This window comes from Vulpes lagopus, chromosome 4 (assembly GCF_018345385.1).
Source record: "Vulpes lagopus strain Blue_001 chromosome 4, ASM1834538v1, whole genome shotgun sequence".
NCBI lineage: Eukaryota > Metazoa > Chordata > Mammalia > Carnivora > Canidae > Vulpes > Vulpes lagopus.
Window position 1 is genome coordinate 73,709,411 of NC_054827.1, and position 15,928 is coordinate 73,725,338.

At 39.9% G+C, this 15,928-nt stretch overlaps 3 protein-coding genes across 6 annotated transcripts in view; 1 reads left to right on the forward strand and 2 right to left on the reverse strand.

The window, feature by feature from the left end:
- The window catches only part of RHOBTB3 (Rho related BTB domain containing 3), a 56,855-nt gene extending 43,384 nt beyond the window's left edge, over positions 1-13,471 (reverse strand). For all 4 annotated transcript variants that reach the window (XM_041753294.1, XM_041753291.1, XM_041753292.1 and 1 more), the window contains exons 1-3: positions 13,330-13,471; positions 12,840-13,065; positions 7,838-8,024 (exon numbers count right to left, since the gene is read on the reverse strand). In XM_041753294.1, the coding sequence (XP_041609228.1) occupies positions 7,838-8,024; positions 12,840-13,065; positions 13,330-13,331 (415 nt within the window). In that variant the 5' untranslated portion in view covers positions 13,332-13,471. The remainder of the gene's footprint in view (positions 1-7,837; positions 8,025-12,839; positions 13,066-13,329) is intronic.
- LOC121489877 (ras-related protein Rab-18) lies at positions 239-2,751 on the reverse strand. Its single transcript, XM_041753303.1, has 2 exons — positions 634-2,751; positions 239-602 (listed from the first exon to the last, which is right to left on the reverse strand). Exon 1 carries the CDS (start codon positions 2,676-2,678, stop codon positions 2,058-2,060), a length of 621 nt encoding a protein of 206 aa, XP_041609237.1. The 5' UTR covers positions 2,679-2,751; the 3' UTR covers positions 239-602; positions 634-2,057.
- Positions 12,857-15,928, forward strand: part of SPATA9 (spermatogenesis associated 9) — a 107,656-nt gene continuing 104,584 nt past the window's right edge. Inside the window, exon 1 of the mRNA XM_041753298.1 lies at positions 12,857-12,983. The gene's annotated coding sequence lies outside the window, so the exon portion shown is untranslated. The remainder of the gene's footprint in view (positions 12,984-15,928) is intronic.

Below are 15,928 nucleotides of genomic sequence, written 5' to 3' on the forward strand. Positions count from 1 at the left end.
CTAACTCCCACCCCGACCTCAAAGAGCAGTTGGGCAGAGGAGGAAAAAGGTGTTAATCCAACAGAGAATCTATACTGCAAAACTAGGCAAATTAAGAACTATCCAACATTAGGAAGTATCCATACTATGTAATAAAATTTCATCAAATGAAAAGACTTAGAATGCCCTCCTCAAGACAAAACTTAATAAAATATTCAAAACAGAATCTTAAGTATAATTAATTGAGACAGGTTTTCTTTTTAAAGTATTTACATTCTTTTTTTTTTTCTAGGGAAAGCAGGCTATATTTATTTCAAAAACTATAAAAGGTTACAATATAAATCTATCAAACAATTAGTTTTAAAAGTAAGTGACTCATATGTATCCAAATTTTGACCGAATCAACACAACAATCCAATGCACACAAAAAGATTATTATATACCTCAAAGAGCAAAAAGCAATAAACAGAAATAAATGTCTTGTCAATTCAGACACTATATAAATATACAAATCTACAGCTTTAATGTAACACCAATTATAAGTACATCTGTTAGCTACTTTTCTCCCACAATAAAGGAATACATGTTTTATATTTAGTAAATACATATATAATGTATAAAACCTTTAATCACAAAAAAAAAAAAAAAAAAAACCTTTAATCACATGTAATGTAGTTTCACAGGTGTGAACCAAGTAGAATGTAAGGTTGTCTTACGTGAAGATGTACATTTCAGAAAGAACCCCAACTTGAAGTCAATCCACTATCACAAGTTATTGCATCATTTGCAACTGTACAGAAATTAGTATCAGACATCTTACTGAGGAGTATAAGGGTAACCTGGCTAAAAGGACAAATAACTTATTTGGGGGCTTAATATAGCAGGTATCAACGTAAATTAAATAACATATGAGTGAAAAAAAAAAGCAGTGTATAATAGCAAGAGGTTAGAAAACTGAATACTGTGGAAAAGATTTATTAGTCTGTACAAGTTGGTTTTGATAAACTATTGGCTGCTTGTTACAGTAAATTACCAAGATGTCCATTGCAATAGTATTTTCCAACACACATCAAAATCTGGAAACAATAGGTCTTTCTCAAATTGTCATTTACTATTCTTTTCCCAACCCTCAAAACACAGAGATAGGTTTCTGAATAGCAACTAGCCATTTCGGGAAGTCATGAGACACAGATGTTCATAAACATTATACAAGCTACAAATGAGGTACCCGGACAAACACCACCAGCATTATGGGAGAAGGTGTCGGTTTACATTGGTAAGTACTACACCAGTTACATAAACACACTATTCGCATCCTTCCCAAACTAAAATGGGGGAAAACCTTATTGCCATTCTGCCAAACACCACATAACTAAAAATGCTGCACAAAGGGTCAGAATCCAACGTAGGTAATCAGAGTTAAAACTCCAGTTAAGCAACTGAGCTACTCATTGAAGAAAATTTAAAAGTAAGGCCAAACTTTGTAATATATCAATGCTATTTTAGAAGCATCATCAGAACAGAGATTTAATTATAAATTGACCTGGACCGCGGCCTGTCAAGAGAATTTTGTTTAGTATTAAAAGAGAATCAGTCAGCAAACATCCTACAAAAGCTGTGTAATCATGCTCTGTGTTATTCCTGAAAGGAAATCTGCCAGGTTTGATGATACCTGAATATCTCCCAGTGGTTCTGGGAGTTCTACATACCAATTAATTCAATAATTGATAGGAGTTTTTAAGCAAAGAGGAGACCAAAAGTAGACCTTGTATCAACATATACTAGATAGGTGGATTTTTTTTAATCACATGATAAATGTAAATCATAAAATCAAATGTACTTGTAAAAGTACACCTATTTTATGTTACATAAAAACCTATAGACTGCAAACTATGCATGCTTACCATAACATTTTACCTGGGAAAGCCGATGAGCGGGATTTCTTGCAAGTATTTACTGCCATGATACAAAACAAATATGTGCAAACTGCAAGGTCCCTAAAATAGCAGTTAAAGAGTTTATATACAGAAAGATGTCACTATCTGATCAAATATGCAAGAGATGGAGTTTCCCAGAGTTTATAACATAGAACAGTAACCACCACAGGCCCCTCCTCCAGGGCCTTCTTCCCTGTGTGTCAGTTTGACTCCTTTATTCTGGTTCTCACTTTCCCACAGTCCAGGTGTCTGAATGATCTTTTCAACAAGTTCCTCAAAGGCACACTGTACACCATCACAGGTTTTTGCACTTGCCTCTATAAATAACATGGAATGTTTTCGTGCAAATTTCAGGCCTTCATTTCTATCAACCTCACGATTTTCCTTATCAATTTTATTTCCAACTAGCATGTTTACTATGTCATTTCTCGTGCAGTATGTTTCCAATTCATTTAACCAATTATCCAATTTAACAAAGGTATCTCTTCTTGTGACATCATAAACTAATATAACACCCTGTGCACCTCTATAATAGCTTGGAGTTAATGTTCTGAACCTTTCTTGACCAGCAGTATCCCAAATTGCAAGTTTAGCCTTATTTCCATCCACTGAAATCGTTTTCACCTTAAAGTCAACACCTATCGTTGCTGCAAGTTCTGGATCAAAAGTATCATCTGTGAACCTCAAGAGCAGGCTGGACTTGCCCACGCCACTCTCGCCGATGATGAGGATCTTCAGGGTAGTCAGCACGTCCTCGTCCATCCTGACCCTGCTCCGCTCTGAGCCCAGCCGGCCGCCCGGGTCCGGTTCTCAACCCTTCCCCCCCCCCCCCCCCCCCCCCGCAAGTATTTACATTCTTAAAACAGGAAGAAGAAATTGTGAAAAACAATCAGTTAGAGATTTTGGATATGAAAAGATGTGGAAATTTTTCAAAATGTAATAATGCAAAAGAGCAGGATAGATATAGCAGAAGTAATTTGCGAGCTGGGGAAAAAAGACCAAAGAACTCTCCTATAATATAACACCGAGAAATAAAGGTTAGGAAATATAAAAGATAGGAGAAACAGAGGAGACATCCAGAAGTTTCAATATCAGTCTAATAAGCATCCAAAAAGGACAGAATAGAGAAAATGGGAGGGAAGGTGATATCTGAAGAAATCATGAAGTTGAGACTTTCTCAGATCTAAAGAAAGACATTAAGTTCAAGTAGTTAAGTATGTCTGTACATAAGACACAAAAGATCATGCCTACAAGGTTCCAGAAGGAATCAGGAGCTAGATAATGAAGGATCTTGTATTTTAGGTAAGACTTCACAAGAGAAAATTATTGAAATGAGATGCAGATACTGGATTGGAAAAAAATATCAATGGGAACTCATGATTAAAATATATATATATATATGATTATCCAGTGAAAGGGCCTTGAAGCAATGACATTTAAACTTATGAACACCCCGAAAGCCCAGATCTTGGTTTCTAAACATCATTGTTCACTAAATGGAACCAGGGTTCCCTGACTGATTCCAGGGTGGGGCAAGCAATATAAGGTGAGCCTGGAACATCTTATGCCAGAAAATAAGGAAGCACTCAAAAATTAATTGGAACTAGGTTGGAAAGACTCCCTCCATGCAAATTTGGGATAATATGAGCAATAAAAAGAATAATGAGAAGAACAGATTATAAAATACTGAATATAAAAAAACAAATCCATGGGGGATCCCTGGGTGGCTCAGTGGTTTAGCGCCTGCCTTTGGCCCAGGGAGCGATCCTGGAGTCCTGGGATTGAGTCCCGCGTCGGGGTCCCGGCATGGAACCTGCTTCTCCCTCCTCCTGTCTCTCTCTCTCTCTCTCTCTCTCTCATGAATAAATAAATAAATCTTAAAAAAAAAAAAAACAAATCCATGAATCATGATTCTAAAAGAAAGATGTGGGAGCAGAGAGAAGGGAAAGCTCTATTTACAGAAGAATAAAAACTAATAAGTATAGGTGGAATGATAGAAAAATCACTATTTTGCAACTACAGTTATCACAACTAAAGGATTATACAAAATAATGGGCTTAAATTCCTTAAAAATGTCAATATCACAAAAGGCCAAAAAGAAGCTGGGGAACTGCTGTGGATTAAGAGACTAGAGAGACATAACAATTAAATGCAATATATAGTCCTTAATTTCATCCTGGATTTAGGAAAAAACAGCTTTGGAACAATTGGGAAAATGTGAATGTGGATTATACTTAAAATAATAGTATAATAGTATAATAGTGGGCAGCCCCGGTGGCACAGTGGTTTAGCGCTGCCTGCAGCCTGGGGTGTGATCCTGGAGACCCGGGATCAAGTCCCACATCGGGCTCCCTGCATGGAGCCTGCTTCTCCCTCTGCCTGTGTCTCTGCCTCTCTTTCTCTGTCTCTGTGTCTTTATGAATAAATAAATAAAATTTTTTAAAAAAATAGTATAATAGTGGTTGAGGTCTGCCTTCAGCTCAGGTTGTAATCCCAGCTCAGGTTGTGATCCCTGGGTCCTGGGATTGAGTCCCCCAGTGGGCTCCCCACAGGGAGCTTGCTTCTCCCTCTACCTATGTCTCTGCCTCTCTTTCTGTGTCTCTCATGAATAAATAAATAAAATCTTTAAAAAATATATATAATAGTATAATAGATAATAGTATGTCACATTTCTTAAATGGTAATTGCATTATGGTTGAAGGAAAATGGCTCTTAGACAATACATGCTTAAGTAATTAGGACATAAGAAATCCCATTAATTTTAGAATTTACTCCCAAATGAAAAAAAGAGAGAGAGAGAGAGAGAGAGAGAGAGAGAGAAAGTGTGTGTGTATGAGAGAGAGAGAGAGAGAGAGAGAATGAGAGAGATCACTAGGGTTCACTGTTCTATTCTGGTCAATTTTCTTGGGTTTGAAATTTAGCAAATAAAAGGGAAAAAGAAGAAAGTTTCTAAATAATTTAAAGTGTTGACTACCATGATCTGACTTATACTCTAGGATTATTATTGTGAGAGGATTTATTTCAGAAAGTGGCAAAGCAGGAATAGGCGAGAGGGTCAATTTACCATAAAGCTGATGAACCTTAAGTGTCAGGGCCCCTGTCTCATGGCTCCTTTCCAAAGCTGTGGGAGAAACCTGAGCAATATTCTTTCACATAGTTATATACTTTTGTAAAATTTGCAAAATAAGAGGTTCTAACTATACTTAAGGCCATTGTCTCTTTCCACTCCAACTCACTTTTATGTCAGGCAGCTTGGGAGTGATGACAGGCATTTTGGGGATCCTACTAATGGGAATTTAAATTTAGGTTTAGTGAGATATTATCTGTGGTTTGCAGTCACTTCCTTGTACAGTTAAATGTTTGACAACTGTCCTGATACACAGGACAGCAATGCTTCTGCTACCGACTGTGTAGACTCACTTGGTGTTTGAGACAACGATGCCAAGCTAGGGGCACCTGGGTGGCTCAGTGGATTAAGTGTCTGTCTTCAGCCCAGGTCATGATTCCAGAGTCCTGGGGGATGGAGCTCCAAGTCAGGCTCCTGCTCCACAGGACGCCTGCTTCTCTCTCTCTGCCTGCCACTCCCCTGCCTGTGCTCTCTCTCTCTCTCTCTCTCTCTAATAAATGAATAAAATCTTCTTAAGATAAAAAGATACCATGCTGAAAGAGGAACACAACACAAACTATAGTGCCCAGCACCAAAAAGATGTGAAGAATGAAGACATACACTGGAAGAAAAACTAAGTATAATTTTCTTCTCTATATATAAAATACCAAAAGTGGTTATAATATGAAGAAGTAATCGAAGACTATGCAGCAAACAAATATAAGAAAAATTAAAGAAATGTCAAGCTGCTAAATAATAGAAATATTTTTTAGATGTTTGTAGTATTTGACAGCTCTTTAGATTTGCAACTTGTCATGCTTCCTTTTCTCATTCTAAGTTTGTATGTGTGTGTGTGTGTGTGTGTGTGTAGTTGCAGGTCCTACAAGATCAGGAGCTGCCCCTTTAGGCCAAAAGAAGGCCACTATGACAGATAATTAAAGGACTAGGATCTGAAATCCAATGAAGGTACAGAGAAAGCAATGAATTTGGGGTTTATCTGAAATGTGAAACCAAAAGAGCTTCTTAGTCCACTGGATATGGGGAATGGGAAGAAAGTTCGGTTGGATGAACCTAGTTTGGGTGAATGGATAGGCTTGGCATCATTCTGCAAGACAGGGAATTCAGCAGAAAACAGGAAGATTCTGTGGTGATATTGGTAGGAAGAGAAACTAGAGCCAGAGAAACAGACTGGGTATTCATCAATGTGTATACAGGAGAAGGTAGAGCAACAGATTAACAGATTCAAGGTCAGAGTAAACAGCAAGAAGAGGTGAAGCCATAGGATGGAGCCCTGGTAACAACTAAGGATGTGTTGGTTCAATACATGGGGGTGGGGTACAGGGGGGTGTTGACCAGTAAGAAGACATAGAATTGAAACAAACAAGAAAGAAAGAGTAGCTTTTTTAACTGGAAGGACAGATGTGTTTGAATAACCTCAAAAGGTAAATTGTTATTAAAATATAAATTAAAGTATAAATTAAATGGAAATCAAATTTGGCAATAAGCATTTAACTGGTAACCCTGAGTAAGAGCAAACCCAATGTAATTATGAAATTAAAGTCAAAGTCAGACTGTAGTGGACTGAAGAATAAATGGGAAGTCAGGAAGTGGACTCAGGAAGTGTGGATGACTCTTTCAAGAATAGAGGCCAGCAATAAAAAGAAACAGGGAAGTAGAGGGGATGTGGGGTTAAGGAACGGTCAAGCCTGCTTCATTTGTGTCTTCTAATGCTAGACATATACCTACCCTATTACTATGACCCAAAATCCTACTCCTAGGAAACAACTTGAGCATCATGAAAAGGAGAATGAATAAATATATTACAGCACATTCACACAACTTAAAAATACACAGCAAAATAACAAATTGTAGATAAGTGCAACATGGACAGATATCAGTATTATGTTAATTAAAATTAGACACAAGATACTACGTATGGTATAACTCCATGTGTATGAAGTTTAGAATAAGCAAAACTAATCTATACTGTTAGAAGTCACAACAGCAGTCATTTCTGGGGAGGAGGGCTGTTAACTGAGAAGAGGCATGAGACAGCCTTCCACAGTGAGGCAAATGTTCTATATCTTGACCTGTGAGATGGATGCATGGATGCATATATATGTAAAAATGCGTTAAGCTGCCCTCATGGTACCTAGTGAACTTTGTGTGTCCTTTACTTTGCTGTACCCTAATGAAAGGAAAAAAAATGAATCAAATTTTATAGACAGCTTTACTGAGGAAATACCACTAAAAAGAACTATCAAACTACCACCAAATCAAAGTGAATTCTGAGTTGGCTCTAGGACATCTAACTGTAACTTTTGGAACTGACTGAACTAAATGAATCCATCAACCATGATGTAAATGATCCTCTCTCTCAGGCAGTGCCATCAGCCTCTTCTGGGCTCTCATTCCTAGCTACGTAAAAATCCTGCTCATAAGCCCAACTCCTCATGCAGAATTGGGCTATTCTTCCCACTGGACAGACCTTCACAATGTCAGAAAAAGACTTGCAGAGCTCAGCGCCAGCCCATGACCTCTCCTGTATCAGAAGAATATAGTTACCGACTTCCTTCACTACTGTAGAAGAGCAATTTAGAAGACAAATTTGTACCCATCAGAATCACAGCAGTAGTTTGTGACACTTTCCTTTGATGTCTCACTATCATATCTAGTGATGAAGAGATAACAGCTGGCATTTGAACACAGTCATTTTTTCCACACACAAACCGCCCCCCATATTAACCATTAATGAACTTAGCACTATTTAATAACATGGCACCTGTACTCTTATCATAAAAAAAAAAATACTTACCATTTTGTCTGGTACCAACAGCAGCAATGATTACTGGAACTGAATTTAATGCCCTTTTTATCACTGGAATATAATTATCCTTTACTTCATGGAACGAGAACTTGTCATTTACGTTGTATTTGATCACAATGATGTCGGCGCTCCCGATGAGGTTTCTAGAAGTATACCAATCACTGTCAAAAATGTCCTAAACAAAAATGCAAAGAGCATTCTTTAGTCTACTTGTCTTCAAATCATCATGAAATAAAATGGAACATACAAAAATTTTTGCTATAGTTTAATTTTTGGAATTCATAAAAAGAACTTATTTTTAAATAAGTAATTGTATAGAATTAAAAATGTTTGAAGCCGACCAACTCTTCTATTCTCATGTATTCATTTAGCCTAGACAACAGTGTAGTTGTACTGTAAAACAGAGCTAGACAATTACTGAGAGTCTGATGAAATAAGCAGCCTCTTTCAATATTTGTACTTAAAAAATAAGCACTTTGTTTTAAAATTATGCCATGTTTTTATCACCTAATAATTTTGAAAATGTTAACACTACAGCTTTCAATGCCAGAGCATCAGTATGAGTAAGGAAGCTTCAAAGGATTTTCTGTGACCCAATTAGACACAGAAGGATTGTTTGGTATTTTAAACTGCAATACATAGTGAATTCTGTGGAGTTCCATATATTTTACATATATTTTCAAAATTTATGTATACTTTTCAGCTTTATCCATCCTTTGGACAGTACTGTATATGTATAGTATATGTGTATGTACAGGGACATACGTTTCATAAAAAGCTACTATGTATTATAAGGTGTCAACATGGGAAGGAACAGATTTTCAATTCATATATTTACCTTATGTAAGTTAAAAATTCAGGATAATCCTACCAGTTTTGAAATTTTTACTTGTGGGCTACAGTTAATAATATTTACATTTAGTATTTGGGCCAAAACTAATTTTTATGAAGACTACTCCTTAAAAGCTTTGATGTTTTAGAAGTATTTTTTTCAAAGATTTTATGTGAATAGGAGCATAAGAAAAATAAATATCTTAATGCCACTGCTTAATATGCATTAGAAGGTTTCTTCTCATATTCTAGTTAACTATTAATCATATTTGTCCTTTCATGTGGCCTTCGGTGTGTACTTCCAGGATATAATAAGGCTAGATTAAGAAAACAGTTGGATGTGGCTAAAATGTCCAAAAACTGTTGGGCTATGAAAGTTTGCACTTTGAAATATGAGACCAAAACAGGGTAATAATGCTAGAATCAGTCAATCAAGATCCATGTGACAGAGCTTTTACCCTATGACAGAAGATTCAGGAGAAATGTTGCACAGTAATGCCCTTTTGCGAAGAGAGCTGCTTCTCACCAGTTCCTCCACGGTCTCCAGCAAAGCCTCTCCCAAATCCCTATAGCCACCCCAACCCACCCACTTCCTACAAGTACATTCAGAGTAAAAACAACTGCAGAATTTTTAGATACAAATACCTTATTGAAAACAGGAGCATTTAAAAGGACCAAAAAAGCAAACCAGGCAAATTATGGGAATATAAATACCAAAGACAAAGTCTTAAACTTGAACCAAGAGAGGGGAGAAGTGAAGTGGGACATGGATCAAGAAAATGTGAAAGCTTCCCAGCAGAGCTCTACGCTAATTTCCAAATCCCAAACCACAAACCCATTCAGTTCCAACTGTATCTGTTATAGTATCCAAGTTCAAAGTATACAGGCATAACAGGGTAACAAGTATAACAAAGAAAGAGAAACACAGTCAGATGAATGGAATAAAAAACAACAAAAACGAAACAGGAGTAGGACCAACATTAAATAGCCATTTAACTCTGAGAGAACAAATCAAAAGTAACTGCTCTTTCCATTCCAAATAATTTAAAATTCCAGAGTTACTGGAGAGGTATACTGGGAAAAAAGGAGACATTCAGAGGAAAATGTCATGAGAAAATGTGTTTTGGGGTCATTATCACAAGGATATAAAGATTATAAATAATTTTATTTTTAACACAAATCAGTTTCAAACCCTGCCCAAGAAAATGACCTCACTGCTTTTTGTGGAATATTTCTGGTAAACAGGAAAAGATCTAGAAATAAAATAACTGCACAGAAAGAGGAGGGTAGGTTTGAGAGAGACATACTAAATAATGAACTACATAAAATGAATCCAAAGTACATCTATGTTAAATGTGCCAAGTATATACGGCAAGAATCCAGAGTGAGGTTACGGATCTACAGAAGAAACTAGAAAAGAGAAGCACAAGCTATCTCATTCCAATCTCAGGGAAACACCACCACATCTTTAACCAAACTATGTCAAAGAGAAAATGTTCCCCTGGTTTCTAGAAATGCGAAGGAAATAAAATTCTCCCACCCCTTGTAAATCAGTTCCAGGATTTCCTCTAGGAGGTTATGCAACATGAAGCTTGGAGCCACACTGGGAGAATGGAACCCATCATTTAAAAAATAATAATCTAATTTTTTTACAGCAAAATGAAATTTTATTCTACTTCACTGTGGGGCTGCAGATACAGCACGTACCAAGTAATAACACTGCTGGCTCGGTAGATTGTATTTGTGTAAATGTTGAATGATGTGCAGGAAACTTTATTTTTGCTTAGTATAAGTGATACATGACTATACTAACATTGTAATAAACACATTGTTGTTATTATAGGAGCTACCACTACTGAATACTTACTACATGTCAGTTTCTAGCCTAAAAACTTTACATATACTATCTCATTTATCTCATCTACTCTTCAGCATCGCTCTAGGAGGCAGGGAGTCTTTTCATCTTATACATAGGAAAAATAGGGTAGGTGAAGATAGTTGACTCACCAAGGAAAGCCACTAAGTAGCAATGTGGGGATCTGAAATATCCAAACCTGTGCTGTTTTGCTATACTGAATATACTGTTTCTGTACACATCAAGTATCAGCTGATAAATACAGTCAACTTGAATATCTCTGATGGACTTTTACTTACCACTAAGAAAAGAGAAGCACCTTATAAAGAGAAGCTCTATAAGTATGTTCCCTAATGCTTGAAGATCTTTATAACCCAAAAACATGTACCCAAACTTAATGCCTTAAACAGGACCAGAGTCTAAACACATAAAAGTTGATAAGCAAGATAAAACACAACACTGAGTATAAGGCAAAAATCTAGACTACAGAGGCTTATTTTAATCCATTTGGAAGATTTCATTTACTACAATACATGGGATTACAAGTAATGTTTTTTGCTAAATTAACAACATAAACAGGAAAGAGTTAACAGCTCAAAGAAAAAAAAAACAGGAAAGGTAATCCTAACATCCTAATTCAGTTTATTTTCTCTACATTTATTTACTTTATTCACTCATTTGTTCCAATTTACTTATTTACTCTATTCACTCATTCACATCATTTGTTCAACTGCATGTAAAACCAGTAAGTTTTTAGACTGTATGATTTTTCACAATGAAATGGCCAAAATAAAAGAGGTGTTTCATTTGCTCGCATGGAATCCAGCCAGTAAGTTCCTTACCAATGCTTAAGATTGGCATCATCACTGTCATAAAAGGGAGTTTAATGCCATCCCACTTATTGAAAACAAACAAACAAACCTGTTTTTCATTTATTTCAGCCCATTAACAGAAATATCCTTTAACTGATCATTTGAGGTAGAGATCTTTTCTTCCTGTAATTTGCATAAGTAATTTTTCTACTTACATTCCACACATTCCTTTAGAAACGTGTATTAGTTCCCTATAGCACATAATTCAGCTTTTTAAAATTGCTGTTTAAATGTAAAATCTTGGGGATCCTTGGGTGGCTCAGCAGTTTAGCGTCTGCCTTCCGCCCAGGGCCTGATCCTGGAGACCTGGGATCAAGTCCCACATCAGGCTTCCTGCATGAAGCCTGCTTCTCCCTCTGCCTGTGTCTCTGCCTCTCTCTGTGTGTCTCTCATGAATAAATAAAGTCTTTTTAAAAAAATGTAAAATCTCACATAAAGATAATTTACACTCTTTTTCAGACACTAAGCTTTCTTCTGTTATAAAATACAACCTTCAAAAAAAAAATAAAATACAATCTTCAGCTTTAGTTATAACTCCAAAAGCAGTAAAGAATCAGAAATTTTCAAATAAGATTAAGTGAAAACATTTAAATAATTACTGTTACTGTGTATTATTATACTGCCTACTGAAAATATTTGTGTCAAAGAGCATATTCCTTTCTCCTTTTATGAAGCACTCAAGAATCAGAGTAGAATTTTATCGACTTCAGAATATATTTTCTCCTTTTATGAAGCACTTAAGAATCAGACTAGAATTTTATACAACTTCTTTTAATTATTGCAAATTTTATAAAGCTTTCTGAAAATTCCAACCAGTGTTCTTATTTCTGATTTATGAGTCACTGAAAACAAATAAGCTAATATCTCAGGAGTATCCGCATTATTAAAATTAAAAACGCTAATTAAAATGTCCAAAGGGGGATAGCTTTATAACGGAGTGGTTTAAAATCCATTCTCAGCTCCTGTGTCTTCCTCTCCTTTCCAGGGGTCCTAGTCCTGAACTGTCCCAGTGAAATTTATTTTTGCTTGAGTTAAGCTTTCAGAGGACTTTATTTTTAGAACACTAATATTACACTATCACCCACGGGGTAGGCATGAAAAAACATTGCTCTCTGCTGGTGAAGCTTAGTGACCCTGTCCCTGGGGGTTGTCACAGTCAACTGCCAGCTACCAAGGGACAGCCTACGGTGGCGGTGGCGAAGCAGGGAGTAAGTGCTCCATGTTGCCACTGGGGCTTTTTTCACCTTCCACCACTGTTCTCCCCCAGGGCTGCCCCCTGCCTGGGGAAACAAAGGAAGACAAAGATTTCCCCCCAAATGTCTAAAAACTCTACCCAGGTGACCCAGCCGGTCCACATCCACGAAAGAGGAGAGGAGAGAGGAGGAGGAGGTGGGGGTGGGGGGTGAAGCACGGAGCAGCTGCCGCCGCTTACCCAGACCGGGCAGTCGTGGACCACCAGCTTGACATTCCCGAACGCGCTGGCCTGATACTCGGTGAACACCGGCCGCGCCACCGTGCTGGTCGCGCTCAGCAACAAGCTGCTCTCGTCCCCCGAGACCAGCGGGCTTCTCCCCAGGTAAGTGCGGATGAGCCCCGACGGCCGGCTGTCCTGGTGAAACGCGTCGCCCTCGTTCCCCAGCGCCACGATGTGGATGGACCTGCACGGCAGAGAGGGGGCGAGGGCAGCTGGCGCGGTCCGAGCGGGGCAGGCGGGCGGTGGGGGCAGCAGGGACCCTCGGGCGGGGGGGGGCAGCAGGCGCGCGGCGGGGAGCAGCGGGGGACCCTCGGGCGGGGGGGCAGCAGGCGCGCGGCGGGGAGCAGCGGGGACCCTCGGGCGGGGGGGGGCAGCGGGGACCCCTCGGGCCGGGGCGCACGGCGCGCGGCGGGGCGCAGACAATGGCAGGACCGCGGCGCGTACGTACATGATCTCGGATGCAAAGGCAGGGCGGCGACCCGGAGGCGAGCGGCTCCGGCGGCCTCTCGGGGCCCGGCGGCGGCTGTTTCCCCGCAGTCAGCTCATCCCCGGCCGCGTCCCCCTCGCGCGCCTCCACCGCGGCGCGGCCGACGCAGAGCGGGCCCCCGCGGGCGGGGACGTGCGGGCCGGGCCGTGTGCGCGCCGCCAGCCAGTCAGGAAGGGCCCGGGGCCATCCCGCGCGGCCCGCCGCTCCCGCCTCCCGCCTCCCGCCGCCCCGTGTGGCCGGGCGCCGCGGCCGCCTGTCCCGCCGCGCTCCCTGGGCCGGGCAGCTGTCGCCTCCCGCCGCCGCCGCCGCCGCCGCCGCCCCTCCTCCTGGCGAGAGCGGCTCGGGAGAGAAGCCGGGGCCTCCGCCCCCTCGGCGGGCCTGGCGGGCGGGCGCAGCACGTGCTGGCCTCGGGGGTCGGGCGCGCTCCCCCTCCCCGGCCCAGGCAGCGCCGGGTACAAAGGAGCAGCCCGCGCAGGGCCCCGCGCAATATAAATTAATAAATGCAGCGCCCAAGCCGGAGAGCGCCTGATCGCCGATCCGCCTGCAGCAAGTTTGCTCAACTCGAGAGGCTGTAACCGGAGCCCGGGGAAGGGGGTGGGGCGCTGAGGCCCCCGCTCCCTAAAGCCTGGGGGAAGAGGTTAGGGAAGCTAGGCGTTCAAGCCCGTTGGCCGCTCCGGCAGCCCCAGCATTCCACCCCCCCACCCCCCCACCCCCGCCCCTGGCCTTGACGGAAAATGTTTTACCACGTCTGCCGCTTTGTCATTTGTCAACATGCACTACAGCTGTTTTCTAAAATCATACTTGTGAGAAAAAAAATAATAAAGGCAACATTCATGCTAGTGTAGAAAGGGGTCTTTGTTCACACACCAATTAATTTGCTAATATCGCTTTTGAGGGATTATTTACTATTTCAGGCTATATTTGGCATATTTTACCAAAACTGCAGGGTTAGGTTTTTTTCTTTTCTTTCCTCCTTTTTTTTTTTTTTTTTTAAGTGCTGGGGTTCTTACTGCGATGGTTTTAAAAAGAAGTTATGTGTGGGGTGTTTAACTTGTTTACAAGATGAATGCTAGCTTACTTGGAGGTTTTCAGTACACGTTAAAGCTACATATTTAATTAATAGATCCTTAGACCAACTGAAAAAATAACGATCATGCTTAATGCAAGGATACTTTAGATTCTTTCATGATAACGCACTGAAGTAAAGGTTATGAATGTCGCTAAAGGGCCAAACTAACTTAATGCAAATGAACACTGGAATTCACTAATACCGAGAAGAAGGGCCAGAGGTTACTGTGGGACTCAGCTTCTCCGTAAACATGAAAATTCTCACAAGTGCTCTGTGTTGAGTTATTTATCCCTTTCCTTATTTATTTTTGGCCTACTTTAAAATTTCTTTTCTCAAAAGAGCTATTTTGAGGATATGAGGTACTGAAGAAGTATTGAGGTACTGACTAGGGCAGTGAAAAAGACTAGGGTAAGAGGCCTTTGGAATGTGAACAGCTTTTTATTATGGGCCCTAGTTGCTCAGTTGGAAGCAGTATAATACAGTTTCTCATGCTCATAACGTACAGCAAGAGGCATTCTTTCTGTAGTCACTGATTTTTTTTTTAAATCTAATTTTCCTCACTCTAAGTATAATTTCTCTTTTAGTCTCTACAATATAAGCCATCCTGAAATATTTAAGAGTATAGGATCACCTTTTCTCTTGGGTCAACAGAAAATGTATTTTCTTGTCAGTCCCCTCGAGTAACCATAGGTCAAAAACAAAGACACCAGAATGGATGAATGGATAAAGAAAATGTGGTATGTACCTACAATGAAATATTTGGACCTTAAAAAAAAAAAAGAAACATTTGGACTTAAAAAAGGAAATCCTGTCATATGTTACAACATGAATGAATCTTGAGGGCATTATGCTAAAGTGAAACAGGTCAGTCACAAAAAGACAAATACTGCATTATTCTACTCACATCAGGTAGTCAAACTCTTAGAAAGAATGGTAAGTGGTTTCCAAGGGCTGGGGGTAGGAGGAAATAGAGAGTTGTTCAAGGAGTGGAGTTTCAGTTTTGCAAGATGAAGAAGTTCTAGAGATAAGATGCATATAGTAAACACTATGGTAATGTATGCTTAAAAATGGTGAAGATGGCAAATTTTATGTTCTATGTTTTTACAACCATATGAAAAGGGGGGAGGGGGACTGGCAACTGGCAGGAAGAGAGACAGTATTCATTTTCTCCTCTGATATTGAGTAAGTGAGCCAGGCTGTGCTAGGCAGGCATGGGAGATACTAAGGTAAGATTCAAGTGTTACCCTTGAGAAACTAAGTCTATAATTAATGGTCACTATGTTGTGAATATTAACCACCCAATCCTTTGAAAACATACTGGTTCCTTAAATAATGATATTACAGACTCATACATTCAGTAACAGAGGTAGGTACAAAGTACAAGGATAAAGTTCAGTGAACATTAAGAAAAGATCCGTGCCTGTGTGCCATCAGAGAGAAGTTCATAGAAGAAGTAAACATCTTCTTGGGTCTTAAGGATGGGGAGGAATT